Source organism: Chelonia mydas, chromosome 7 (assembly GCF_015237465.2).
Source record: "Chelonia mydas isolate rCheMyd1 chromosome 7, rCheMyd1.pri.v2, whole genome shotgun sequence".
Taxonomy (NCBI): domain Eukaryota; kingdom Metazoa; phylum Chordata; order Testudines; family Cheloniidae; genus Chelonia; species Chelonia mydas.
Genome location: NC_057853.1, coordinates 40,205,967 through 40,233,855, shown reverse-complemented (window position 1 = coordinate 40,233,855; position 27,889 = coordinate 40,205,967). Strand labels below are relative to the sequence as shown.

The 27,889-nt window shown below is 38.5% G+C and overlaps 1 protein-coding gene across 3 annotated transcripts in view; it reads left to right on the top strand.

Moving 5' to 3' along the window:
- IARS1 (isoleucyl-tRNA synthetase 1) overlaps positions 1-27,889 on the top strand; it is a 180,292-nt gene that overhangs the window by 41,066 nt on the left and 111,337 nt on the right. For all 3 annotated transcript variants that reach the window (XM_037903463.2, XM_007055580.4, XM_037903462.2), the window contains 3 exons: positions 5,800-5,922; positions 7,364-7,455; positions 26,304-26,402. In XM_037903463.2, coding sequence (XP_037759391.1) covers positions 5,800-5,922; positions 7,364-7,455; positions 26,304-26,402 — 314 coding nt within the window. The remainder of the gene's footprint in view (positions 1-5,799; positions 5,923-7,363; positions 7,456-26,303; positions 26,403-27,889) is intronic.

Genomic DNA, 27,889 nt, shown 5'->3' with positions numbered 1-27,889 from the left:
TGCAGGCCAAGAAGGGTAATCAGTTGCTTTTAAAGCATTGCATGCATTCTGGTGAATTCTCAAACTTCTCTTTGTAGCTGCAGTTGCCCTTTACTTGCACACCAGTGGGGAGATAGTTTAGATGTCCATTCCTGTTATCTTTACTATTCATAAAACGTCCATGCCTGTAGCATCTGAGTGCTCTAGCTCCTTCTCTTCCCTGAAGATCGAGAAACGCCAGCTTCATGACAAAGAAGAATTGAGTATTCTACTGCTAAGTAGGGACCAACTGTTCTAATTCATAAATTGGACAAATATCAGGACTGTTGTTCAGCACGTTATGCCTTTCAACATGATCATTTGTTAATTTATCTGCGTTGAGCATAAAAAAGTACTTAACCTGCTTCTGTGTCTTCTCTGTCCCTTTGGGCTAAAAGGATTTTTTGCACAATGGCCTTTTTTTTTTTTTTTTATTTTTTTTTTTTTTTTTTAAGGATGTTTTATTTCCTTTTCCTTTCCCCAATTTGCTTGAGATATTGAAGTCTAGAAAAGTTGGACAGATTCTCTTAAGAGTTAATCAGTTGGCCTTTGTAAACCCAGGAATTACCATACTTGATCAGACCTGTGGTCCGCTTAATCTGCTATCCTGTCTGAGTGGCAAGCAACAGATGCCTCCAAGGAAGATGTGAGATATTTCCTAACCTCTGGTAGTTAGAAATTGGTTTAATTCCTGAAGCATTAAATATATGCTCTCTTGCCAATTATATGTTGGTATACTGCCACTCAGGATGTTCTTGTTATCCATCTAAATGTCCAATCCTTTTTTGAATCTTGTTTTTTTTTTTTTGGCCTCAGTGACATCCTATTTAGTTGTCTTCTTTTGAAGAATGTGTATATTCCTATGCTTTATTTCATGTTGTCAAGATGAAAATTCTTGTCCAAATATTACTGAGGAAAACCTCCTGCTTTTTACTTTTAATTACATGAGTAGAATAAACTGGTTAGAGAGGCACAGAAGGTTCACAATTTCCTTAATTTGACAATTGCCTCACCATATCTACAAATAAAAGCAGACTCAGGATCAAGTGTTAACTGAAAAGTGATGAACCCACACAGGGAGTGTTAGTGTAAAAAAAGAAGTTTGAAAATTTCACAGAACTTGATACCGTTGTTAGTACACAAGGACTAAGCAGTAAAATGTAAATTAACTTAGAGAAAAAGCTGTCTGCTATGAAATAATTAGCAGTCTGTTAAAATCAAAGTTTTTAAGAGATACTATCAGTTTAATGCATAGCAAATAGTGCATATGTTGTGATATGGCTCTAACTCCACAGGCCAAATTTTCTGTTACTTGCCTATAGAGTAGACAACTTCATGATATAGCAAATTGATTTCTGAATACATGGATATTTTGTCTTCAGAAGGAATTTATGTAGCACATTGTTAAATAACACATTTGATGTGAATGTTGGAACCTTTTCTTCTTGGGCATCTCTGCATTTCACCTCATCCCCTCCAGTTAGTTCAAAAAAGCACTAGCTCCTAAAGGAGACGGTTAGGATCAGGGCTCCAATAAACTAAGTGCTGTTCAAACACATAGGAGAAATACGATCCTTCTCCTGAAAAAGCTTTCAGTTTAATTAAAGAGAAAAACAGGTAGAGGAGAGAGACCGCCTAAAAAGCCATGTGACCTTGGTTCTGATGAGCATGTTTTGTAGTTCAGTTTCCTCTCTGTCACTTCATTTACTTTTTTTGTATTAGGAAGTGAAGTGAATGACACTGGCGTTGGGGCGGGAAGAAGGGGTATATTAGTAGCAACAAGGGAGGGGGAAGAGAGAAAAGTGGGAGCGTGGGGGGAAAAGAGGAGAATCCCACCTTCCATGAAATATTTAAACATCTTAACCACTCACTGCTTGTTCTGTTACCTAGTGTACTGTCTCTGAATAAAGAGAAGTCCCTTGAGGCAAGCATGCGTAATGAAGTAAAATGTGGCTTCAGTATGATTACAGTGGTCACAGTAATCCATTGGGGTTCCCCGCACAGGTTCGGATACTGCCGACTATGCCACTGTAATGGGTTCGGTCCCAGAAACCCCTTTGGGACTGTCACCTGATGTGCCGAGACTACCTCCGAGCCCGTTTTTTCTGCCCGTTTGGGCCTCCAGAACCCTGTCTTGTTGAGCCAGATATGCTAATCTGCTGCAACACAGTCCCAGGGTCTGACCCACGCCCCCAAAGCTGCAGACTTAACTGAAAATGGCTTAACAAGTGCTCCTGTCTCTAGCACCCAGACACCCAGCTCCCAATGGGATCCAAACCCCAAATGAATCCGTTTTACTCTGTATAAAGCTTATACGGGGTAAACTGATAAATTGTCCACCCTCTATAACACTGATAGAGAGATATGGACAGCTGTTTGCTCCCCCAGGTATTACTTACATACTCTGGGTTAATTAATAAGCAAAAGTGAATTTATTAAATATAAAAAGTAGGATTTAAGTGGTTCCAAGTAATAGACAGAACAAAGTAAGTTACCAAGCAAAATAAAACAAAACAGGCAAGTCTAAGCTTAATACATTAAGAACTGATTACAGATGAAATCTCACCCCCAGAGATGTTCCAATAAGCTTCTTTCACAGACTGGACTCCTTCCTAGTCTGGGTCCAGCAATCACTCAGACCTCGGTAGTTACTGTCCTTTGTTCCAGATTCTTCCAGGCATCTCTTGGGGATGGAGAGGCCATCTCTTGAGCCAGCTGAAGGCAAAATGGAGAGGCTTCCTGGGCCTTTTATATTCTCTTTCTTATGAGCGGAAACCCCTTTGTTTTCCTGTGCAAAATCACAGCAACAAGATGGAGATTGTAACCACCTGGGCAAGTCACATGTCCATGAATGATTCAGCTTTTTGCAGGCCGCCACTATTGTTTACATGTTAGTTTGAACGTTCTCAGGAAAGCTCAAATGTGGATTGGCATCTACCAAAATCCATTGTCAGTTAAGTGTTTCTTGATTGGGAACTTACTCAGAATAGTCCTTTCTCAAGAAGCCGACCAAATGCTTCACTGATGCTACATAGATATAATTAAACACATTGAGATACAAGTGCATAGCCAATATTCATAACTTCAGATACAAAAATGATACACACATATAGACAGCATAATCATAACTAGCAAATTACAACCTTTCCATAGACACCTTACTTGACCTCCTTTGTACAGATTAGGTGCAACTATAGGACCTTGTTTGCAACAATGATCTATACAGTCACAGGATTCTTAACCAAAATTTAAAGGGTAAAAGAAGATGCAGTTAGTTCTAGAATACTTCTTAGTCCAAGACCAGTTTGCGTACTGTCTTCCCCCCAATTTGAGCTAATATGTCACCAACTAGCTCACAATTATCCAGCTCATGAAACTAAATATCACACAATTCAAAAAGAACATAGATCAGAAAACAAGACCAGCCTGCATAAATCTTGCATTAAGTTTCTGATCTTTGTTTATCTGAAAGTACATGCTACTAAAATTTAGCAGCCTAGACAGTTCTTCATCTACAGTCACATACGTGGTTTTGAGTTTTTATTTTTCTGCTAGCTATATAGCAGATCTTCTGCATTGTATAACCAGGGTTTGCCCCCATCCAGCTGTTTATTACGTAGGTGTTAATACCAGCCCCATACCTGGTTCCATGCTTTGAATGGCAGATGTTACAATGCTGCTAAATGCCTTGCCACTGAATGATATGGGCTTGTTATTGAGATGATACAGAATCATGGTTGTTGCATCACAACCTTTATTTTAGTTGAATTTTAGCTTTTAGTTCTAAGTTTTCCGTAACTTTTTTCAGTAATTTTCTTTGTAATTTTTTTCAAAGAAGGAAACTAAACTTTTTCAATATAGATTTCTTTTCTAACTTCTGTTTCATTTTGCTTTTTTAATCTTTCTGTATGTCTGTGTCCCCAGTGTGGACATAAATATATCCGTCATGGACATACATGATCACTGCCTTACTTGTTTTCTTATGGAGCTTGCTGTCATTGCAACTCTGATACCTGTGCCTGAATTCAGGCACACTCACCCAAGTAAGTTTTCACTAATCAAATGGTAGATCAGTCTGGAAAGCTTCAAGTCTGAGTTGTTCAGAGTCAAGGCACCCAGCAGTTGAAAACTGGAGTAATTAGGTTGTTATATCATTTGTGGGCTGCACTGATGATGCAAATACCACAGTGTCACCTCTTGGTCCAGATCCTATAATGCTGAGGGGTCATAGTCATATATAGGACAGATGTCAGTATGCTAGGCTTTGATGTGCTCTGCATTGGCTCTTTCCCCAAAGCCTTTTACTGCTCATGATATTAGCCCTATTGTGGTAACTCCAGTTCTTGCTTTGTTTTTTCATTTGGGTTACACTAACACCACAATCTGCCTGCTACATGTAATGATAATGGAAGACTAACCAAGGAATGGGTCGAATAACCCAATGAGCTAAATAACACAGATGAGGCCAGATAGATACTGTACACGTAGTAGGCAGAGGAGGAGAAAGTCAGTTGTGTCATCAGAGCCAATTGATCGCTGCAACCTGAGGGTGTTTTTTTACATGTAAAGCTTTAGTCCTTGTGACAGTTGATTTCGTGCTCATTGTGAGTGAGCTTCACCATTTCATCCTGTACCATAACACTTGATTGTAGCATGACTTCCCTGACCAATATGGACAAGGATATAATAGCTGTGCTAGCCAAACAAATAGAAGCTGTTCTGTAGCATGATTTGATAATAAGGGCTTTGTCTGTGCTACAAAACAGAATTGCTGCTGACAAAGATTGCATCTAAGGAAGGTCTTAGCAGCAAGTGTAAAGAAGGGCTGACCATGTTCAGCACCAGTTCAGCTACAACCATATCTAATGAACTTTGTCAATAGTGGTTTCTCAAACCCAGAGTCCATGCCTACTTTGGTCAGAGAAAATGCAATAGCCTTCAAGTGTCAAAGGGGGACCTCACCTATAGCACGGTTCTGACCTTTGCATGTACAAAGCCTTGCTTTTCAAGAAAATAAAATGATGCTATGGTTTCTTCCTGTTTCCTCCTGAAGATGATGTGAGAGTTTTAATTGCTAACTTTTTTTTCTGTGCTGCTGTGCCTTTTGTGTCAAAAATGTACTTTCCAACTCCATTAGGAAAGCAACACTTATGTTTTAATTCGGTGACGGTTTCAGGTTTGGCTGCTGTTTGGGATGAGTACTCTAACTGTCCTGTCCACCTCCCCTCCCGCCCCCACTTAAAGCATGAGAGTATTTGATGTGTTTGCTGCTTAGTTTTATTTATTAAAAAGCTTGAGAACTGAAGCCTTGGGGGAAATCATATCAGTTAAATGTGGAGAGCCTGGACCTAGGAGTGGACATCTCTTAAAACTACGTGCCTTCTGAGAAACAGAATTACAGGCATGTGCTTTAAGGAGATACCACAACTTCAGTGTACCCTCTTAATTCATACAGTAGCATGAAGTGTATTCCCCCAGCCCTTTACTTTCAAATGATGGGCAGAGGCTGTAAAATAGAACAAACTTGTTCCCTTCACTAGGAAACTGGCACAACCCTAAGTGGTAAGGAACAAGTGTGCCCTACATCATTCTTTTCATCTTGATGGATAAAGTATATTGCTTAAAAATGCTTTCAAAAGTGTTTTTTGGGATTATTTGACTGTTAGTTTGTTTTTCGTCTAATTATGAAGTAGCTTTATATTCAATTTTTAGTCCCTTTTCCTAGATCTTGACTTTTGAAAGCTACATTTAGGAATAACATATTTTGTACTTCTCTTTTAGGATGACTACAGAGTCTGCATGGATTTTAATATTATTCAGAAAGATTCTGTTCCAGTTTGTCCTGTTGATGCTTCAGGCTGCTTCACAGCAGAAGTGATAGATTTTGCTGGACAATATGTGAAGGTTGGTGGACTTGGGGGAATAGTAAAGTTTTTTTTGTTTTTTTTGTTTTTAGTTTGATCTAGCATTTACATGTGGTAGAAACTCATTTTTCTCTCCCTGGTGGTTTTGTCTTCAGTATGTTTTTGATGGCCATGTTACAAAGACGTGTATTAAAAAAGGTTATCCTTCTCCAGTTGGGACTACAACAGAGAAATAAATTTGTTAGTCTCTAAGGTGCCATAAGTACTCCTTTTCTTTTTGTGAATACAGACTAACACGGTTGCTCCTCTGAAACAGAGAAATATGGATTTCTTGTGTGCTGTCAGTACACAAAATGTTCATTACGATGTTAGGCAAATAAGTAACTTGATATGTTAACAATGATGTAAGTCTTAGAAAAAGGAAAGGAGAGTGTACTCTAGTGCCTGCTCAATATGCCTGTCATGGGAAGAATCAAGTTTTGTTTTGTTTTTTAAATAAGGATCTCCCACTCATAATATTGATAGCTAAACACATTAAAAAAAGGGGGGGGGGGAAATGGTATGAAAACTGTAAAGCTTAAACCCATGATGCACATACAGGATGATGCACACAAATTGAAATATTTTCCAGTTGCCATCTAATATGTATAAGGCAGTAAGATAAATAGGAAATATGGAGCTTCTCATGTTTAGGATACTGTTACTGTAAGCCAGAGTTCAGTGCTTTTAAAAATGTTTTCATGATATTGAATTGTCTTTTCACTGTGGGAGCACTGTTCTATCAAACTTCCTAGCACTTTTTTTTTAATCAAAGGAGTATTTTGTAGCAATTAACTAATCCAGCAGGCTTTCTTTGAATATCTGTTGCTGCTCCGATTTTGGGCCTGAATTAAATACAACTGTTCAATCTAATAATAAAGGTTCAGTTGGTGAGGTGTTATAAAAGATAAAATGTCTTCTATTGGTTTCTAGGCCTTCACATCTAAATTTAGAATCATTCCACATCAGTTTCACACTATAAAGTAGTACAAATTTCGTGAAGAGGTTCAAAGATCAGGTTTGAAGCAATTGCATCGATACATGCCAAAAGACTTAATGTTATGGTACCAGAACAGCATGGCTGAAAACATAACTGAATTTGTGCGTCTGGCTGGTGTTGGGTATGCTTAAATATTTCTGATTTGTAAAGAAAGTTATAATGTACACGCACAAAAATAAGGTGAAGTTTAGAATTGCAGGTATGCATCCCAGTTTGAGGAGCATGTTCTCTTTCAAGAATATTAGAGTAGTTGTTATGGTACCTCCACAGTAATTAAGAATTTACAAATTCTGCAGCCATAACATTGTTGTTTCACATCATAGCATGTAAATATTGATTTTTCTTTATTTTATTTTTTTTTTAATTGAGGACCCAACCATGAATTAACTATTATAGGGAATTTTCAACGTTCTGCTCAGAAAACTTTTTTTTTTCTTTTTAGGATGCAGATAAGAACATCATCAAAGCTCTGAAAGAACAAGGTAGACTGGTTCACACCAGTACTTTCAAGCACAATTATCCTTTCTGCTGGAGGTAAGAAGAGAAATACATTCGACTTTCAGATTAATAGAGAAATGCGAGGGTTATAACTAGTAATTTCTTAAGTGTGGTTGTTTTTCTTGGTGGTTTTTTTTTTGGTTTGTTTTTTTGGCAAGGATAGTGAAAGTACAAGAAATAAAGTACAGTTGAATTGCAATTAACTTGTGGCACTGAATTAAATTTGAAAATGTAATTTAGTTCTAGAAGTGATTTTTTTTTTATTTTTTTTATTTTTTTGCATTTAAAACATGCGGTCATTAATTCCAAAATTGAGAGTAGATACCTGATCTCCTTCCAAATGACAGCAAAACTTGGAAGGGAACTAAGTGTCCAGTTCTCTGCTCCAAATTTGGGTGGGCACATACGTGAAATGTGTTCATTCATAGCTTTACTGAATCTGCAAAACTTCTGCTCAACTTCTGTCTGAAAATGCTACCAGTCAGAAGTGGTACTTTTGGCAAAATTATGTTGGAAAACTTGCTCAGTGTGAGCTTGCAGTATGTCTTGTACTAGACTAATCTGCTGGTTTCTCACTTTAAAGGGCTTCACTGTTTGTTAAATAAACAAAAAAAATCTAACAAATCAAAGGGATTTCTGCCTTGGAAATATAAATGTTGGCGGGATGACATTCTTAGTGGAGGCTCTTTGAACGTTTTCTTGACAGGTATATTTTCAAAGTGGCTTAAACTCTGTTTTTATGTTTAACCTTTCAGTGTGTTGGATTAAACAGTTTTTTCCATCTCTACTATAATTGCTATCTTTATCTCATTTAAATTGCACCGATTTCCTCAGGTTTTTAGAATCCCATGAGACTCTTGTTACTTAGTATCTTCAAACTGAGCCATTGTACTCCTACTAGATACTGTTGATTAAAAAATAAATAAAGCTGATCAGTCAATCCACATAAATGTTCACATATTGTATGAATTGATTTTATTGCAGTAGATGCTCATTAGTAGTGACGTATCGGAGTCCTTTTGCTATGTTGCTCCTAAGTGGCTGTTCCTATCATGGGAAGTGTTGTCTGACCAGCCTGCTTTTTCTGATACGTAAAACAGTACAGTACACCAAAGGCAGCACACCCCATTGATGCTCAGCACCCCTTCCCTTATAGAGCCAGCTGCAAAAGCCTTCACCGCACCCCTCAAATCGAGCCAAAACTTCAAGTCCCCTCCTCACCATAAGAAAGGTCCCCCTGACCTCTGCCCCCCAGGTGCTCTGGTTGGGGGTGTGGCTGCGGTCCCTTGATGGCAGGCATATCACATTCCACTCAGCCCTGGGACTGCCACAGCGCGAGCTCAGCCCGCAGGGCCTGGTTCTCCTGCAGCAGGTGGGAGAGTGCCCCCTCCAGCTGGGGAGAGATTGGGGGGGCAGAGAAAGGAGACAGAACCTGTTACCCCAGTCAGAGCAGGGGTTCAGTCCCAGAGAATCCAAGCCCTGCCCCTGGGACAGGGGGGTGAGTGGGGCGACACTGAGACCAGTTTGGTCCAAGATGGCTCCTGCTAATGATGGCTCATGAGGTGGTGGAAGGCATGGGGTGGGCTGTGGTATATGAACTATTAAGGGTGTTTTGGAAGGGATGAGATAGTTGGGGTGAATGGGTCAGGGGATTCCCCAGTCAGCAAAATGACTGAGTGAGCCTGGCTGCAGAGTACAGGCTGAGGATGCTCCCACTGGCAGCTTCATGCTCCACCCTGGTGACGGCGGGCTGGCTGGCTGGGGAGGGCACTGTGCACAGCCTGCAGTGGAGGGGCGTGATGGCTCCTAGCATGGACAGCGGAGACAGAGGGGAGAAGGGGACAGGTCAGTGGCCTGGGGAAGAGGGTCGTCCGACCTCCTGCTGCAAAACAGCACACCCGCACCCTGCTGCCAGCAGCCGAGATACTCCCCACTCTAAAATAGCAACTCCCCCAGAGTCTCCCCCCGCCACTTGCAAGCCAGATGCTGAGGAAGGGAGGAAGAAACCTTCCAGCTGTGCCTCTGCTGCTTCCTCAACCCCATCTCTCCCCTCCCCCGAAAAATCACTCTTCTAGACCCTCTCCCCAAACTCCCCCCTTCACATGCTCTCCCCACAGGCTCTGTCAGGCAGGGCAAGTGGACTGCGCTGTGTGCCTTGGAGCTGCACTCAGGGCCAGGGTTGGGAGAGGGGTGGGAAGATGCAGTTTGGGGAGGCCATGCCCCTATATGCCCCACGCTCCCCCAAACTCTGCCCCTGGTGTGATGTCACAAATGTTGGTTGTATGTGGCTGCTATGTTGTTGTTACTGAGTGGACAATTCTCGGTAAGGAAAATGTTCCCAGGGGAAATGTTGCTCATAAGTGGCGATTGCTCTTACAAGGTGTTGCTGCAGACAAGCATCTACTGTACTCTGTCACCTCTTGCCGGAATTCAGCTGGCTTAAAGGTATTGGTGGTTACATCATTTACCAAAAACTGCAGATAATGTGATTTTAAGATTTACATTGGCCCCCCAAAATGCACATTTTGATCAATGTTAACAGTAGTGTACAGCATAAATTTGTCACTTAAAAGCTGAGATACTCGGCAGTTGTTCAAACCAACTGAAGCTCAAGTTGCCTGTAAGTTTTACTCACCTTTTGAAAGTGTGGATGTGATAACCAGACTTTTCTGTACAGTTAAGGACCTTTAGATAAGCATCGTTAATCTAATATATTGAACTGCAGAGCCATCTGCAATTCTAACTGAGTTGCATTTGTGTGTTTGCATATAATATATATTGCACAATGCAACACATAGTTTACATCCTTTATTCCAGTTTATTCGTATTTTAAAAAGAGGTGTTGGTGGAGGGATGTCGTGGAAGGAAGCATGAGTTAGAAGCTTTGGAGGCTGCTAAAATTAAGACTTTGATATCACTGTTTAGGTTTGTGCTAAATTTGGAGTGAGTAAAAGCAACAAAAAAAGATAAATCCACTTGAAAATTAACTTTTTCACATACAGAATTAAATATGTGAGACCAGTCATGTTTTCCTTTTACGATGAGGCTGTATACTGGTAATCATGCAAAGGTGAAATGTGGACAAGTTTTCATATTCACATAGTTACCTTTGACTTGTTTAGTGTGGAAATGGGTGCACTGCCATAGATAAATATCTTTTTACATTTTATGAAATGAGAAATACTTACTGTATTTCTAATCATATCTTTAAAAAGTTAGGTTTCAGAGTAGCAGCCGTGTTAGTCTGTATTCGCAAAAAGAAAAGGAGACTAGTCTCTAAGGTGCCATAAGTACTCCTTTTCTTTTAAAAAGTTAGTTTTTGGGAGTCCTAATGATGACTAGGAGTCATTATGCTCCTCTTATTTTTGAAGGCGGTAGCATATACAGTAACTCCTCACTTAACATCGTTTCGTTGCTGATCTATTAGAGAACATGCTTGTTTAAAGTAGCGCAGTGCTCCCTTATAATGTTGTTTGGCAGCTGCCTGCTTTGTCCACTTCTTGCGGAAAGAGCAGCCCATTGGAGCTAGCTGGTGGTGGCTTGGAACCAGGGTGGACCAGCAGCCCTGCTATGATCTCCTCTAAGTTCTGTGTACAGCAGCCACCCAGCAGGCTATCAATTGCCGGGCAGTTCAGCTGTCCTTCCCCCCACTGTCATGTGCTGCTCCTGCCTTCTGCCTTGGAGCTGCTCGCAAGAGCCTCCTGCTTGCTGTGCAGGGTGTGGAGGGAAGAGTGGTGCTAATGTCAGGGTGTCCCCCTCGCCCTGCTTCTGTGCCCCCCCCCCCCCCCCCCCCCCCCCCCCCCCCCCGCTCCTTTACTCCATCTCCACAGAGCAGGAGAGGGACACCAGGAGGGAGGGACCTTGCTGGCAGCAGCTGTTGTCTCAACTTGCTGATCTACTTAAAAAGGCAGTGTACTTAGAATGAGGTCAGAGTACTTAAAGGGGCAATGCATGTCTCTCTCACACACACGGTGTGTGGCTGTGTCTCTCTCTGCTATGCTGTCTCCCCTCCCTACAGTCGTGCTGCCTTGCAGAGTTGAAGCTGCATTAACAACAATGTGTTAACCCTTGAGGGCTCAGCCGAGTGCTAGTTTATCATTTAGCAGTAAGGCATTCCCTGCTAAATATCCCACCCTCTGACTCCACCACCTCAACCAAGCTTCATAATCATCATTGCTGTGTACAGTATTAAATTGTTTGTTTAAAATTTATACTGTGTACGTATGTGTGTATATATAGTCTTTTGTCTGGCGAAAAAGTCGTCCTTCCCCCTCCCCCCCCCATTTACATTCATGCTTATGGGGAAATTGAATTCGCTTCACATCGTTTCGTTTAAAGTAGCATTTTTCAGGAACATAACTGCAACGTTAAGCGAGAAGTTACTGTATTGGGTTTCCTCTGCATTTTTAAGCACTTAATTAAATAGTTGGTATGGAAGAGAAATAAACTGAAGGAGAATAAATTACATTAATTGGTGTTAAATGATGCCTTCAGAGGCTGTCTTGATGTGAGATCCAATGAATGCTTTTTTCAGTTTGCTAAGTCTGTTTCAGTTTTGTTTTTTCTTCTGTCTCCCCACATGGAGACAATAAAGATAGGCAATGTCGTCAGTTTTATTCACTGTGATGATTAATAAAGTAATGTCAGTGGCTGTGATTCTTCAACCTCTAGAATTGTTTTTTGTAGATTAATCATAGTCAGTTTTGAGTTAAAGAATTTTTCTACCACAGTGGCTTTCATCTGATGACCTGTGGGCATCTTGGTGGTCACATAGTGCTGGCTGTCTTCCTAATTTCAAGTTGTTAAATCACATTAGAAGTAGCTAAAAATATTTTTCCATGTAATAAATTCTTGTAACTGCTACAGGGAAATTATGCAGTTGTGAATGGGAAGATAGTAGACGGCTATCACAGATGGGAGGGGTGCAATTAGACAATTGCAGGCCACACTTGGGAAGTCTTGAGAATGTTGGTGCTGTGATCACTGAGTGAAGGCTTTCTTTTAAAGGTGTCTGAAATCTGCGTTTTTTTTTTGTTTTTTTTTAAGATTTGTTACGTTAGGCAATAATTGCTGCTTACTGTTAAGCCTTCCAACTTTGTATAGCTAAAGTAAGTAGTGGTGCTCAACCTATTTACCATTGTGGGCCACATCCAATACTACCTGTATGGCCCTGAGGATGTCACATGGGCTGCAGCTCTGTCCTGACTGGGCTGCAGGTTGAGAACCACTGAGCTAAAGGGACATCTTTGTGGTTTGCCACTGAGTTGTAAATTGTCCAGAAGAATATGAATCTTGAGCTACCAATTATAGCGCTAATCAGCTAGTGAAAGCAAGTTAGTTGCAAGCCTCTAGCTGGCAATAAGCAAACTCCGTGGATTATAAGGGCAGAATAGAAGCCTAGGCAAGGGGCTCATCCCATCACATGGCTTCTTCCACCCCAGCTTTGTCTGCTTCCTCCCACCCAATGCCAGAAAAGCTCCTGACCCAGTCAAAACAATGATCAGCTTCAGGGTTGGGGAGATACTGCTTCACTGGGCTCCTAAAATGGGAGGGAGAAGCACTTCCACCAGCAGGCCCAGCTCCCACATCTCATTAGCTCACTCTGTGGTGACTCAGACAGCTTCCCATTCAGATCTTCTCATGACCTGAATCTCTCAATTCTTTGTGACTGTAAAAAAAAAAAAAAAAAAAAAAAAAAAGAGAGAGAGAGAAAAATCTGAGAACCACTGCTCTATTGTAATCCACCATGCAGACCTCTAAGATGTGCTGACAGTTAGTTCTTTGCCCAGCTCAGCCTAATATAAAGCAAGTTTTAATGCATCCAAAATCTGTTGACAACTATGGCCTTCTGTTTTCTTTCCAAAGCCTACATATTTGAATGTTTGGGAGTGAGAAATAAAATATATGGGGAAAATTGCATTATATGAAGTTTACACTCAGGATTGTTTGTATTCAACCTCTTGAGAGAGTCAGACATCTAACTCACTGTTGAGTTAGATTTGATCTGCTCTTATAATATCGAGAAAACTCTAGACTGGGGGTTTTCAACCTTTTTCTTTCTGAGCCCCACCCTGAACATGCTATTAAAAACTCTGTGGCCCAACTGTGCCACAACTGTTTTTTCTGCTTATAAAAGCCAGGGCCGGCATTAGGGGGTAACTAGCAGGATTATTCCCCAGGGGGTCCGTGAAGCTAAATTGCTCAGGCTTTGGTTTCAGCCCCAGGTGGCAGGCCTCAGGATCCTGGGCTTCAGTCCCATGAGGTGGGGCTTTGGCTTTCTGCCCTGGGGCCCAGCAAGTCTAATGCTGGCCCTGCTTGGTGGACCCCCTGAAACCTGCTTGTGGCCCCAGAGGCTCTTGGACCCCCGATTGAGAGCCACTGCCCTAGACCAGCTGAAATGTATCAGTTATGTGAAATGTTGGCAGCCCAAAAATGCAGCCAAGTGCATGAAAACCAGTACATGAAAATGACTCATCATTTTCATTGTTTATCTGAGAAATTCATAAAGTAAATAAAGACTTTAAACAATAAAGAACAAAGTTAGATTTTTAACAATGTAGTTCAGTAATCTGGTAAGAATATTTGGTTTCAAACTGTTTTTAATCCAAGTCTCTCTTTAAGAAGAAACACATATTTAATACTGTTTCACTTCTAAAAAAGCTTTGAAATTAGAGTGACCAAACAGCAAGTGTGAAAAATCGGGACAGGGGGTGAGAGGTAATAGGAGCCTATATAAGAAAAAGACCCAAAAATCTGGACTGTCCCTATAAAATTGGGACATCTGGTCACCCTATTTAAAATTGTACTAATCCTACTCAAAACATTTTGGCAGCAGCACTGATATAAGGACCTAGATAAATCTAGATACATAGAAAAGTACAGACTTCTTTTAATGCCACTAGATGGAATCCTTAGGCAATGAGCATTTCTTTTGCTTTGTATCAAGGATCACCTTTAATTCTCCTTGAACAACATCATTATCTTATCTAGGTTGAGATTACCCTGGGAGAGGGGGAAAATGCCCTTCATGTATTGTTTCCATGATGAGTTGGCAAATCACTGTGTCTGAGAGAATTTATACTATAACTACTGCAATCTTATTTTTCTGATGTAGCAAACTTTACAGTGCTGGACGTTAAGCCAAACCAATATTAGAGGGGTGCCTTACACAAGACAGAAATGCTACTATTGCAGTCTGTATTTGCTTTCCTACTGATGATAATAAGTTACAAGCAATACTGGGAGGCAGACACTCGGTTGGAAGGAAGTAATAACAGATTTCAGTCACTTACAAACTTCATTTCAGTGCCAGCAGAAGCAAAAACCATAGTTGGGATGAGCTTTTAAGTAGAGGAATAAATTCTCGAATTGTTGTTTTTTTTTCTTCAGTTTCGTAGTAGGTTTGTTTTGAGCAATATAGGATAACTTAGCTGAGGCTGAGCTGCTTTACTGAAGGCATGTTATCTGGATTTTTCTGTTAAGTTACTTAACTATTCTTCATCCTTCTCCCTGAAAGTGGGCAGTTCTGAATTCCCTAACAGATCAAGCAAAGGTGAATAAAAATTGATATTTAAAAAAACAAAGCAAAAAAACTTGACAAGTTTTTATTTAAAACAGGTACTTTGATTTATTTTTTTATTTAAATTAAATACAGTTTTACTTTAAAAAATAAACCTGTTTGAAATGATGACCACCTATGTTAAGGCCTAAATTTACTCTAATCTAATTTAAATTAAATTAAAAAATATTAAGCAGGGTGGATTTGATTTAAATCTATTTGATTTAAATCACTAGTCAGAAAGACTTGATTTAATCATGGATTTCTGCATAAACGTGCATTCTTGTTGGTTGTTATAACCTTAGTGCATATTCTTCACAACTCAACAGATAGATGTAGGTTTCATTTTTAGAGGGTACACATTTTTAAAGTGATTTATTTTGAAAACTTTTCAGATTAGTTTTACAGCTATATCAGAAAATGAATGATTGTTTGGTGATTTCATTTACCAAAGGTAATTGAAGCAGATAGTTCACCTCCCAATGACTTCATAAATATCTCCAATTCAACAGGTTAATCGTTAATATTTGGAGGATTTTCTTGCCATGGTGTATTAGGAGGAGAACATCACCAGATAGACATTTAAATTGTTTTATTTAACTAAAACAAAAACAAAGTTATGTATTCTGGATTTTTTTCTTCAACAGCAAACAAGCATATGAATTTTTGAATGTAGTTAAACATTCAAGTTTTTTAAAATCAGGTTTGTTAAAATTGGTTTTAACTAAAACAGTTAAATGAAATTTAAAAAAACAAAAATCAAATCGACTATGTCAGCCAGGCCAACATGAGAAACTTAAAATATTGGCTTCTGCAGCTAACTCAGTCATCTTCACCTTCATTTTCCTGTTTGTTCATCATCTGGAAAAGAAAAACCAGCTTTTCTGCTTTTTCAGGTCCCAAATGATTTCTCAATTTGGAATGAATTAGTCCAAAGGAAGAAAATATTCTTTCTACGCTGTCAGAAGAAGCTACTGTTGTTAAAAGTGCGATTATCACTTCAACAGTCTCTGAATCGAAGTGCTTAAGTGACTTCCACCAGTTCACTGGTGTGACTTTCTTTAAAATGTCATCAGCAAACCTATATTTCTTGAATGGTTCACCTGTAGATCTGAAGTTTATTATAGTTGGCATTATGGAGGGATGATTGCTGGATGTCCATGTCATAACAAACTCCTCTTCTTCAGCAGTTAAGGTTTGACCCTGGCACCGAGCATTGAGAATATCTGCAAGAAAATGAGCTGGAGATGGTGCTTGTCCCATTCGTTTTTTTTTTAATGCTTATAATTTAACTCTGTCATTGCATATTTCTTTCTTTAAGATCTCACTCAGTTCCTTCCAAATTTCAACAGTGTCAGCAATAAAACAGCTATTTCTCTGCATTTTGTTTAAGGCTACAGAAATAGGCTTCAGGGTACTTGTCATGTGTTCAACATTTCTCTTAAGCCCAATGTTGAGAACTTTGGCTGTGACAGTGCCATCTATATTTTCATGATTTTGTTCACAAACTGTTATCAGATGAGGCCACTTCTTGATATAGTGCTCAAAACGGTCCACACCTAAGTTCCATCACATGTCTTGTGGTAGAGTTAGCTTGGTTCCTCCCACTGTTTTCAGAGCAGCTGCTGCAAAGTGGTTGTTACGGAAGTATTTTGCAATTTCAGCAACGTTAGCCTTTATTTCTGGAACACTGAAGTCTTTGGCTAGGAGGTGCATCAAATGAGCACTGCAACTGTATGTAATTAGCTTAGGACTCTCTTCTAAATAATTTCTTCTCATCTTGGATATATTTTCAGCATTGTCTGTGACCAAGCTGCGTATGAGACAGCTGAATTTTTTTTCACAGTGTGTTATAGCTTTTACTGCTACTTCGTGTAAGTATTCTGCTGTGTGTGCATTTCCCGATGTGTCAATTGTTTCTGTAAGGAAGACATTCTCTTCTTCTGTTGTCACACAAGCACATACAACAGGATCATTGTGGACATTGCTCCACCCATCAAGACTCAGGTTAACAATTTCACCCTCTAGACCTTTTGCACACTGCACAATTTCTCTTTCATACACCTTTATCCAGCAATTTGCCTGCGACATCTGCTCTGTTGGGTGGACTGTATACTGGTCTTAATGACTGAACCATGTTAATGAAGTGTGGGTTCTCAATCATACGGAAAGGAGAGTTTTTTGCATAAACGAACCGGGCAATTTTTTTAATCAATTACCTCTTTTTGTAATCTGCTGGTTCTTATCACAAACTTATCTATGGTTGTTTCTGGATGATGGAGATGTTTTCTTTTCTTTTTGCCACAGGTGATATACTGTGGCTATGTGACATACATGATGTGACTGAAATGCTATCATTGGCAGATAATTCTGAAACTATAGAAAATGATTGTGATTTTGAAGGTGGATAGTCTTCAGAATCCTGTATGTTGAGGATGGATTCTCCTAAACAAAATAAGTCAATGCAGTTATTTAATTATTATTACCATACCGCTCATTTAGTATTACTCATTGCATTCACTGAGACTCAGTTCTACTTTAAAGGTGAAATTGTAAAAGGAAGATCTGCCTATTTCAGCTATTTATTTTTTATCACAACTGCATCTAAAATGATAGTACCATAGAGTAACAATTATATTTTTTGCTCAAACATGAGAATTCAAGAATAGTGCAGCAGGCAGTCCTTAAGAAAGACGTATGAAATAAAAAAGTTTACCAACTTGAAGATCCTGCATGTTCAGACATGTTCCTTTCATCATCTTCAACGCAGCTTCCTCCTGAGAAGGAACACTTCTCAAGATGTTGTTTCATTCGGACAATCACGCGTTGCATTTCTTTGTTGCACTGTTTGCATTTTGCACACGTGCCTGTCTTACTCACAGGTAGAGGAACTTCATTAAAATATTCCCAAACTGGGTCTCTCTTACAGCGTGCTGCCATTATAGGTTTTCCCTTCTAATGAGAGAATGGTATGGTAGATCTCAAATCAATGAAGTTTACACTCAAAAAGACCTCAAGACTTCTGGAATATGCTGCTCAAACAGTTTCACTTTTGTTTCTACTGTCCCTCCCTTCTCACATTTATCTCCAGACATCTTCTCCCTGTCCAGATCTATGCCACCCCCAACAATCTTCTATTCATTGAACTTTTTAAAACTTTCCAGTTTTAAAGAGGTAAAGGATTGACTCTGTGTACACAAATTTGCAGAGGGAGAATAGTGTTGAGGTCTGTTATTTCTCACCTGTATGTATTTATTTATTTAAAAAACATTTTTTGCTGTTAACAAGCATGTTATCTCTGGAAACACAAATCCACAGTTTGAGAACTGTAAAACTAAGCATCTCTTATGGTATCTTCTAGACTGAGCCCCATTGGGTAGATAGCAAGATTAACCTAAATCTATACAGAAGGCCCTGGAGCCCCATAAGATTTGGGTCCCTAATTCATGAACTATTGGAACTCATTTACAAAACTTTTCTTAAACTTTACATGAATATATTGTCCCCTGCTATAGAAATAGAATTTATAATCCCTATTCCATGATGAGATATCTTTGAGCTATAATGTATCTTAATTAAAACTATCTTTAGATAGGTTTTTTTCCTCAAAAAGCTTTTTATGAAAAAAATCCGATTTAAATAAAAAAAAAAACAGATTAAAAAAAAAATTGATTTTTATCCACCCTGATATTAAGCAGTACATGCCTGCTGCTGACATTTTGAAGAAAGTCAAACCACTGAACAGAGTTAGCTGAAGTGCTAAACCAGCTTTTGATAGCAGTTGCCTCTTCTGTAGGTGCAGAGAGAATATTTTCTTCATTTCAGTTTATTCAGCTAGTTCAGTTCACTAACTTAGTTTATTCAAAATTGAGAAACCAAATAAGAAGTTGAAAAAGCAACGAAAATGGCTTCCCTCTTCTAATCTATAAATAAAACCTAGCTGTGAGAGGAGATAAGATCTACTCGTTCTAAAAACCTGAAGCACATGGGAGCTAGAAACAATGAGTTAAATTCACTAAATCGATTTTTTTAAAATAAATCAGTTAATTTAAAATGCAAAACATGTTTTGATAAACCTTCTAATAAACTTTTATTATGTAACCAGTACATTTAAGATTTTTCGATTCGTTAAAAGTATTTTAAAATGCTATTTTTGTGAATTTTTAATTGAATTTGAATTTCTGAATAGGACTTGTCGTAAATTACAAATAAAAATTATATAGCAAATAAACATATTCACCATTTTATAATATAATAAATGTAAAAATTAAGACTTTGAATAAATTAGCTATATACTTGCTTAAGTAAATGTTTATAGCTGTTGTGTATCTTCCTGGTTAGAAGAAAGAAATTCCAAAATTAGTGTAAAAGCTATATTTAGTTGCAAATCAACATGTTCTAATGTTATCAGCTAATTTGGATCAAGCTTTCTTTAGGAATATAGCTAAAAAGTACAAATGCAAAACACAAACTCAATTATTTAAATCAAGTTTTTCTGCTTGCTGACGTCAAGGGTTGTTCTTCCTTTAATACATGATCAGAACTAAGGTCCTTTGTATGTTGTCATCCTATTGCTATGATACACATTCAGATAAGTCTTAAAAGTAAATCGCAAACAATAGGGAAGAATGGTGACTGCTTGGAAAGCGCGTAGAAAACGGAGCCTTGCAAAGTTCCTTTAACTGACATTTGTGAGAAGTGTGACCCCACATGAACTTGATATTCTAATATCAATAGTGCTCAACTTGATAAAAGTGTCAGTAACAGGCAATGTAAGAACTGTGAAAGATAAGAGGTAGAAGAAAGTGTGACATCTGAAGTCTGTATGTCAATTATTCCAGCCTTTCCATGCATGTCTATAGCTGTAGCAACATCAAGAACCTATAGCTGTTGGTTGTATATTTTGTGTCATCAGCCACAGTGAAAGCGAAGGTAGAAAGCTTAAAGGATGATAGGTTAGAAGTCAATTTCTTAATTTAAATTATTTCAGGTTTATTAAAATGACAAGAAAATGGGAAGAGTGACAGGTGGGTGAGGTAATATCTTTTACTGGACCAATTTTTGTTGGTGAGAGAGATGAGCTTTTGAGTTTACACAGAGCTCTTCTTTAGGTCTAGGAAATATACGCAGGTTTTGTCTGTGTTACCTCGCTTTTAGCGACATGGGTGTGCCGGCACAGCTGTGCCGCTAAAAGGCGCGCAGTGTAGCAGCAGCTTTGTTGGCAGGAGAGCACTCCTGCCAACAAAGCTCTGTTAACACCAGAGCTTTTCGTCGATAAAACTTTTGTAGCCCGGGGTGTGAGGTATTTTTTAAACACCCCTGAATGACCAAAGTTTTGCCAACGAAGTTCCAGTGGAGACAAAGCCTTGGTGTAACCGCTAAATACAAGGTGGAGCAGATAGTTTAGCATAGTAGATCATGCATTTGAAGGGACCATTCAAGGAGCAGTGGCCAGTTAATACTGATCCAGACATCAGGAGTGGGGGCAAGGAGGGGGATTAGTGGGTTACAGATTTATGGCTTATGTAATAAGCCATAAATCCAGTCCGTGATTTTTTGTTTCTAGCGAAGTTATGGGTTTAAAGTTATGAGCTCCCAAGTTTGTCTTTTGAATGTATTGTGAAGGTTTCCTTTGTGGATAAGGCCTGAGCGGTCAGATATAGAGTGACTGCTTTGTGAAAAGTTTTCTCCCACAGGTGATAATGACTACAACAACATTGCATAAAAGAAAATGAAAAAGTAGTATGGATATCCGAAATTAAATACAGGCAGCCAAGTTAAAAGTATTGTAGCCATGTTGGTTCCAGGATATTGGAGAGACAAATATCAGATCTGAAGAAGAGCTCTGTGTAGCTCGAAATCTTGTCTCTAACACCAACAGAAGTTGGTCCAATAAAAGATATTCCCTTACTCACATTGTCTCAGCCAAATTAAAATGTGGTCCGAAAACATGCATTAGAACAGTGGTTCTCAACCAGGGGTACATGTAACCTAGGGGTACATTAACTCATCTAGATATTTGCCCAGTTTTACAACAGGCTACATAAACAGCACTAGTGAAGTCAGTCCAAACTAAAATTTCATACAGACTGACTTGTTTATACTCTCTATATACTATACACTGAAATGCAAATACAATATTTATAATCCAATGGATTTATTTTATAATTACATGGTAAAAAGAAGAAAGTAAGTAATTTTTCAGCAATAGTGGTTGTGACACTTTTGTGTTTGTCTGATTTTGTAAGCAAGTAGTTTTTGAGTGAGGTGAATCTTGGGGGGTACACATGACAAATCAGACTCCTGAAAGGGGTACAGTAGTTTGGAAAGGTTGAGAGCCACTGCATTAGAAAATTACTGGAAATATGTATTGGACACACAGCAATGTGTTGTTGATGCAGAGAGGCAGTCTTTCCAGTCTTCTTCTCCTTATGTACAAAAAGATCTCATGAATTTGAGAGGATGCTCATTCCAGTATACAGCTAAGCGATGTTTAGCTTCTATTTCTCTAACGTGCTGAAATAGAGGAATTTTAAAGAGAGTACATTTCGTAAGTGTCCAGAGAGCATGTTACCTTTATCGCTTCTACAAAAGAACTACTGGTGCTGAACATCAACGGTAATCTACAGTTATTGCTCCTTCAGATTTTTCTTAAAATGTTTATATAGCTTAGGTATGTTTTGACATTTGATACATGGCTGTGTCAGGCATTATCATGTGTAGAGAAACTTTTCAACAAAGCAGAATAGCAAATATTTTAAATGACTGAAATAAAGTTGATTTTTTACCTTTGAATTAATTTTGCTTTAATAATAATAGCTTCAGGATGGTACCTTGTTACTTCTGAATCACCCTAGGGTTTTGCCTGAGCTGTTTTACTGTGTGATCTTTTTTTTTCTTTACACATTAACTCTTTTTGTTATTAGCTCTACATTGCTTTAAGATATTCAGTTGATGTTTCACTTCGTAGAAACTCCAAGGATTCCATGTGGAAAAGGTATTTCCTCTAATGTTAACTATTATCAGACAGAAAGGAGTAATCCCAGCTGATATTGACTTGGGTGTACAACTGTTGGTGGGGGTTAGTAGAGAGGAAAGTAAAGGCCTTATTCTTTTCAGTGTAAGATTATACAGTATTATGTAGACTATCTCGCTCTATCATTGGAATGCTTGAATAAGATTTCATCCCCATTAAATCCCCATTAATGCCAGATTTGGTGCTTGATCATACCCTTGCCCCTGTTTGAAACCAGGTGCCTGCTACTGAAATACCCCTTAGCGGCCTGAAATTTCAGAAGAGTGTTTTTTTCTTTTCAGTAGTGCTACTGCTGCCACAAGGGTTGCCCTGGTGAGCGGAGGGTTCCCCTTGCAGAGGTGATATAGCTGAGGGCAGGGGTCAAACCTATGTGGTGAAGTTTTCTAAGGTAACATAAATGTGCCTATACTTCCCCTTCCCTCCAATAAAGAGAATACTGCAAGAATATTACTGCTCCAGGCTCTTGCTCTTCCCCATAAAGTAAAAGTCATAGATATTGTAACTCTTAATTGCACAATTAAGTTTATAAACTGGGATTAAAGGGAAATAGAAGCCAAGATACAGTACTGGAGAAGAAAAGTGATGTGACTTCCATTATCAGGCTGCATGAAACATACTCCCACTTCTCAGCTTTAACAAGCTTTGCTGGTGGATTTTCCTTTCCTTTCTTCTGTCACTCAGGAAGGCTCACCACTAGGCACAGTATTCTCACAACAATTGAGCTATCTCTTAATTTTCATCAGTATTCTGTAAACTTCAGGCTAATCCTTGATGCGAAGTAGTTCAGTGGATATAGGCAAGATGTTGAGAGTTTTAAGATTGGGTTGTTGACAGTAATGGCTGCATTTGGGAAATAGTAGCAGGTCATTCTTCAGGATATTTGCTTACAAATGTGTGTCAAACATGCGCTCCAAGTACTGAAGCAGACTGGATAGGGACCTTGCTCATTTGTGCAGACAGCAGTGTTTTAAAGAAGATAATGTTGTGCCTAAACTCTAGCCTAAACCTGCTCTGTAACCTTGGGCATGTCACTTTCCCTTTAGGCCTCAGTTTCCCCATCTAGGACTGGCATAGTGGTAGACCATTGTAAAGTATTTGGGGATCTATTGATGAAGTGCTTTATATAAGAGTTTAGTATTAGTGATCATTATTGCCACCAACACTTAGGATACCAAAATGGCCCTTTTGCAAGGTTTCACTGGTTATTTTTGCTTCAGCGGCAAAGAGTCTCTTGGCTGTTTCAGCTACGAAGACAATTGACCAGGTTGTTGTAGGTGGTCAGCTTCAGTATAAACACCCTCGTGATGTGAAAGCACTGACCTTTGGAGGGCAAATACACTGATGACATTCTTGTTGGTTCAGTCTGGTGAATCACTGCAGCTGATGGTCATCTGGCTGGATAAGAAGCAACACATATTGATCTGGTTACTAATTCAGGTAAAACTAAGTCCTTGGCCATCACCATCAAAACGTCTCCAACTCCAGATTACAATCTGCTCAGTATTAATCTGCCTGGAAACAGCATCGAGCAGGTGGCAGCAATAAGCTTTTAGAGCTGACTGAAAACTATAATTCTTCATGCAAAAATTCCATTCATAGTTTGTTTGTTTTTTTATTTTATTTTTAATTGGACAAAATTTTTTTGCTTGTGAGATCCCAAGTCTATGAAAGGTGTGTGTGTGTGTGTGTGATTGGTACCCATTTTAAATACTGCCTAATTGGCACCCCTTCGTAGAGAGCCTTTTGTTTAGTTTCACTAATGAAGATCCAGAGTTATAATTGACTAGAATGTACATATAGTCCTACAACTGGTTTGTGTCCTATTTCTGGTTAGTATTATATACCGTAGAAGAAAATAAATACTGAGGGATTTGTTTGTAGTTACATGCAAACATATGCTGCTGTTTGCATCTTGGTGGGATGCCTTGAAGGAGTAACAAGTGAATGGGTAGAATTAATATGACCTATTCTGTACCCGTATCCTGGTTTAACCCATGTCGAATAAGTGAGGAAAAAATACCCAGTGACTGCTAAGTGAAATACCTGTTTATGTTTCATATGAAGAGGACAGAGACTGGTGTGTGGAAGAGACTGTCCAGTGGGAATCTTACCTTTTTACTACTTCTGGTCTTTTTTTGGACCTGGTTCTGCTTTCTATTAGGTCAAACAGCATAAATGGATACACTTTTAATTTACAAGGGTGTAGGAGAATCAAAACCTATATTGAAATCTTATCTTTACTCTTTCACTTATGGAATTTATTTTCATTTAATAAAAATGAGATTTTTAAATACAGCAGTGAAGAAAGTCTACTGATTTACATGCAGGCACTTCCAGGAATTACTGGAAAGAAAAGGTTGTATACATCCACAGGTGTCTTAATTTAGATAGCAAGCTTCTACAGGACTCTCCGTCAATCAGCTAAGCAGCATTTGTGGTGTTTGTAATGTAAAATTGCACTAAGATAGTTAAAACACGTTACTTGTCTAATATCACTTTTCTATGTGTATAATTCCTATGCATGTCAGAGATATTGAATGCCCATAAATGGGAGAGCGGGATGATCCCTAAAACAGTTTCTATTAAAAAGTGGTCCATGCTATGGACAAACATTAAAGAGCCCTATTCTTAAGAAAATCCCCACTAAATAAAGATAGTGGTAAAGAGCAAGCGAAGAACCATACATCAAACACAGACAACATTCAGAAAATGTTTTGCTCCTTTTACTATGTGAGGGTCTCCTACTAGGGAAGTGTTTATATATTGAACCTGTATTGCTTTAGGCCAAGGTTTTCTAAAGTGCCCTGCTGATTTTTGGATGCCTCAATTTTTCTGTTCTACTCATTAAAAGGGTCTGACTTTTTTATGACTGCTGAGCACCCATTCTCTGAAAGTCAGGTTCTTTAGAACTAGCACTAGTCTCTTCAGAAAATCTTGGCTCTAACTTTCAGTTCCAGAATCTTTGAATAAGTGTTCTTCTGTAAAAATCAGAACTCTTTAGCTCAGGCATGATTGAACCCCTTGTGTTCATTAAAACTGCAAATGGACTAAAATATGATCCTGTACAACCAAACCTGAGTTTTTGTTTGTGAAACAGACATTTTAAACAATTTTTTTTTTATAAAGTTGGGGTCTGAGTTAATAGTGTGAACTATGTAACAACAGAGATTAGAGAGTAGGAATAGGGAGGTATTTTAGTCTCTGAATATATGGCATTGTTGACACCAATATACATATTGGAATATTGAGCACAGTTCTGGTGTTCACATTTTAAAGTTAAAAATTACAGAGGATGTGCAGAAGAGAGCTAGAAAAATGATTTAAGGGCTGGAGAGAGTAAATGCCCTACAGTGAGAAATTTAACATAATGAGATGAAGCGCTTTGTCAAAAAGAAGCATGAGAAATTACTTGATTATGGTGTGGAAGTTCCTTCCCTGGCAAAAGATACTAGGTATTAAAATCTACTGGAGAAAGACATAACAAGAACCAGTAGTTGGAAGCTGAAGTCAGACAAATTCAGACTGGAAATAAGGCATAAATTTTTGAAAGTAAAGGTGATCAACCATTGGAACCAACTACTAAAAAGTGGTGGATTGTCCGTTTTGAAGTCTTCAAGACTGGATACCTTTTTGAAAGATATCCTTCACTCAAACACAATTATTGGGCTCAGTACAGGGGTAAAGGGGTGAAATTTAATGGCTTGTGATATACAGAACATGAGACTGGCCTTAAACTTTATGAATCTGAGTACTAATATTTAAAATTTTATTTACTAATTGTTTGTAGTATTTTAAACTGCTAATTGAAACATGCCTAAATGAACTTCTTTGTGTAATAACGTTTCAGGTTGATTTAATATGTGGAGGGAAGTGCTACAACATAAACTCAGTTGGAAGGCTTAAGAATTTGACTTGTTTTACATTAAAATCAGCATTGATATACATCAGTCAGATGCAAAATAAGGTGTAAGAATATAAAATTAACCCCCCACAAATACAGTTTCTCTTATTTTCAAAATCAAAAATAACTAAATTTGCTACATTTTGTTGTGGGTTTTGAAAATATGGAACAGTTACAAAAATAAATTAAGTATAATAATTCCTAACAAGTGTGTGTGTTGTGTGCAAAAATTGATCTGTCAGTACATTAACTAAATATTAACTATTGAAGTATTTGGTTGTGGAGAGAGGATGTTGGCATATAACAATATATTTTTTGCTAGGTAAGAAGATATCCAAAATATTTAAAATATATATATGTGAACCTGTTTGTGCACTCTTTTCTTACAGGTCAGATACCCCTCTAATTTACAAAGCTGTACCAAGCTGGTTTGTAAGAGTAGAGCACATGGTGGAGAAGCTGTTGGAGAACAATGGTCAATGCTACTGGTACTGTATCTTGCATATATTTATTATTTCATTTCTGCTTATTAATACACTGTGATAATTACTGGCTTGTTTCCATTCTACCCTTCTAGAGCTAAGTTAGTGAGATGGTGATAGTGACCAAATCTCCAGGAGTAACTAACCACCTCCAATAATAATAAAGGCTTCAAATTGGGACATAAGATTGAGGCAGTGTTCCTGGCACTAATAAATAGGGACAGAATCAAACTCCACATAAATACACGTAGTCTCACAGCTGTCTGAAATACCCATATGTCTTTACCCACATATACATTTCCAGAGAAAAACTAGTTTTAGATTAATTTTTATGGTTGAGTACCGATCAGTAATTTGGGATAAAATATGTTATAGGGATACTGCAGTTATCCCCAAACCAAGGAAATCCAGAGTAAATGTTAAGCTTAAAAGAAATCTGAACATGTTTAAGGTGTGGAAATGCACCACTGAGGCATAACCTCATCTTTGTCCTTTAGAGACACTATGCAATAACATATGATTATGATTAAATGATTATGTTCATGGTTCCAAATCAGATTACATTGGTTTTTGGACAGTTGCTTGCATGTTGTCCTTACATTGCAGAGTTACAGTTGTTTGTCCTAACTGTGCAGTTCAAAAATTTTAACAAGAAAAAAAGTGACAACTCTGTGATCATATATATAACACACGGAATTAATCATAGGACTGGAGGGGACCTCGAGAGGTCATCTAGTCCAGTCCCTGCACTCATGGCAGGACTAAGTATTATCTAGACCATCCCTGACCGGTGTTTGTCTAGCCTGCTCTTAAAAATCTCCAATAATGGAGATTCCCTAACCTTCCTAGGCAATTTATTCCAGTGTTTAACCACCCTGACAGTTAGGAAGTTTTTTCTAATGTCCAACCTAAACCTCGCTTGCTTCAATTTAAGCCCATTGTTTCTTGTCCTATCCTCAAAGGTTAAGAAGAACAATTCTTCTCCCTCTTCCTTGTAACAACCTTTTATGTACTTGAAAACTGTAATCATGTCCCCTCTCAGTCTTCTCTTTTCCGGATCAAACAAACCCAGTTTTTTCAATCTTCCCTCATAGGTTGTTTTCTAGACCTTAAATCATTTTTGTTGCTCTTCTCTAGACCCTCTCAAATTTATCCACATCTTTCCTGAAATTGTGGCGCCCAGAACTGGACACAATACTCCAGTTGAGGCCTAATCAGCGTGGAGTAGAGCGGAAAAATTACTTCTCGTGTCTTTCTTACAACACTCTTACTAATACATCCCAGAATGATGTTTACTTTTCTTGCAACAGTGCTACACTGTTGACTCATATTTAGCTTGTGGTCCACTATGACCCCCAGATCCCTTTCCGCAGTATTCCTTCTTAGGCAGTCATTTCCCATTTTGTATGTGTGCAACTGATTGTTCCTTCCTAAATGGAGTACTTTGCATTTGTCCTTATTGAGTTTCATCCTATTTACTTCAGACCATTTCT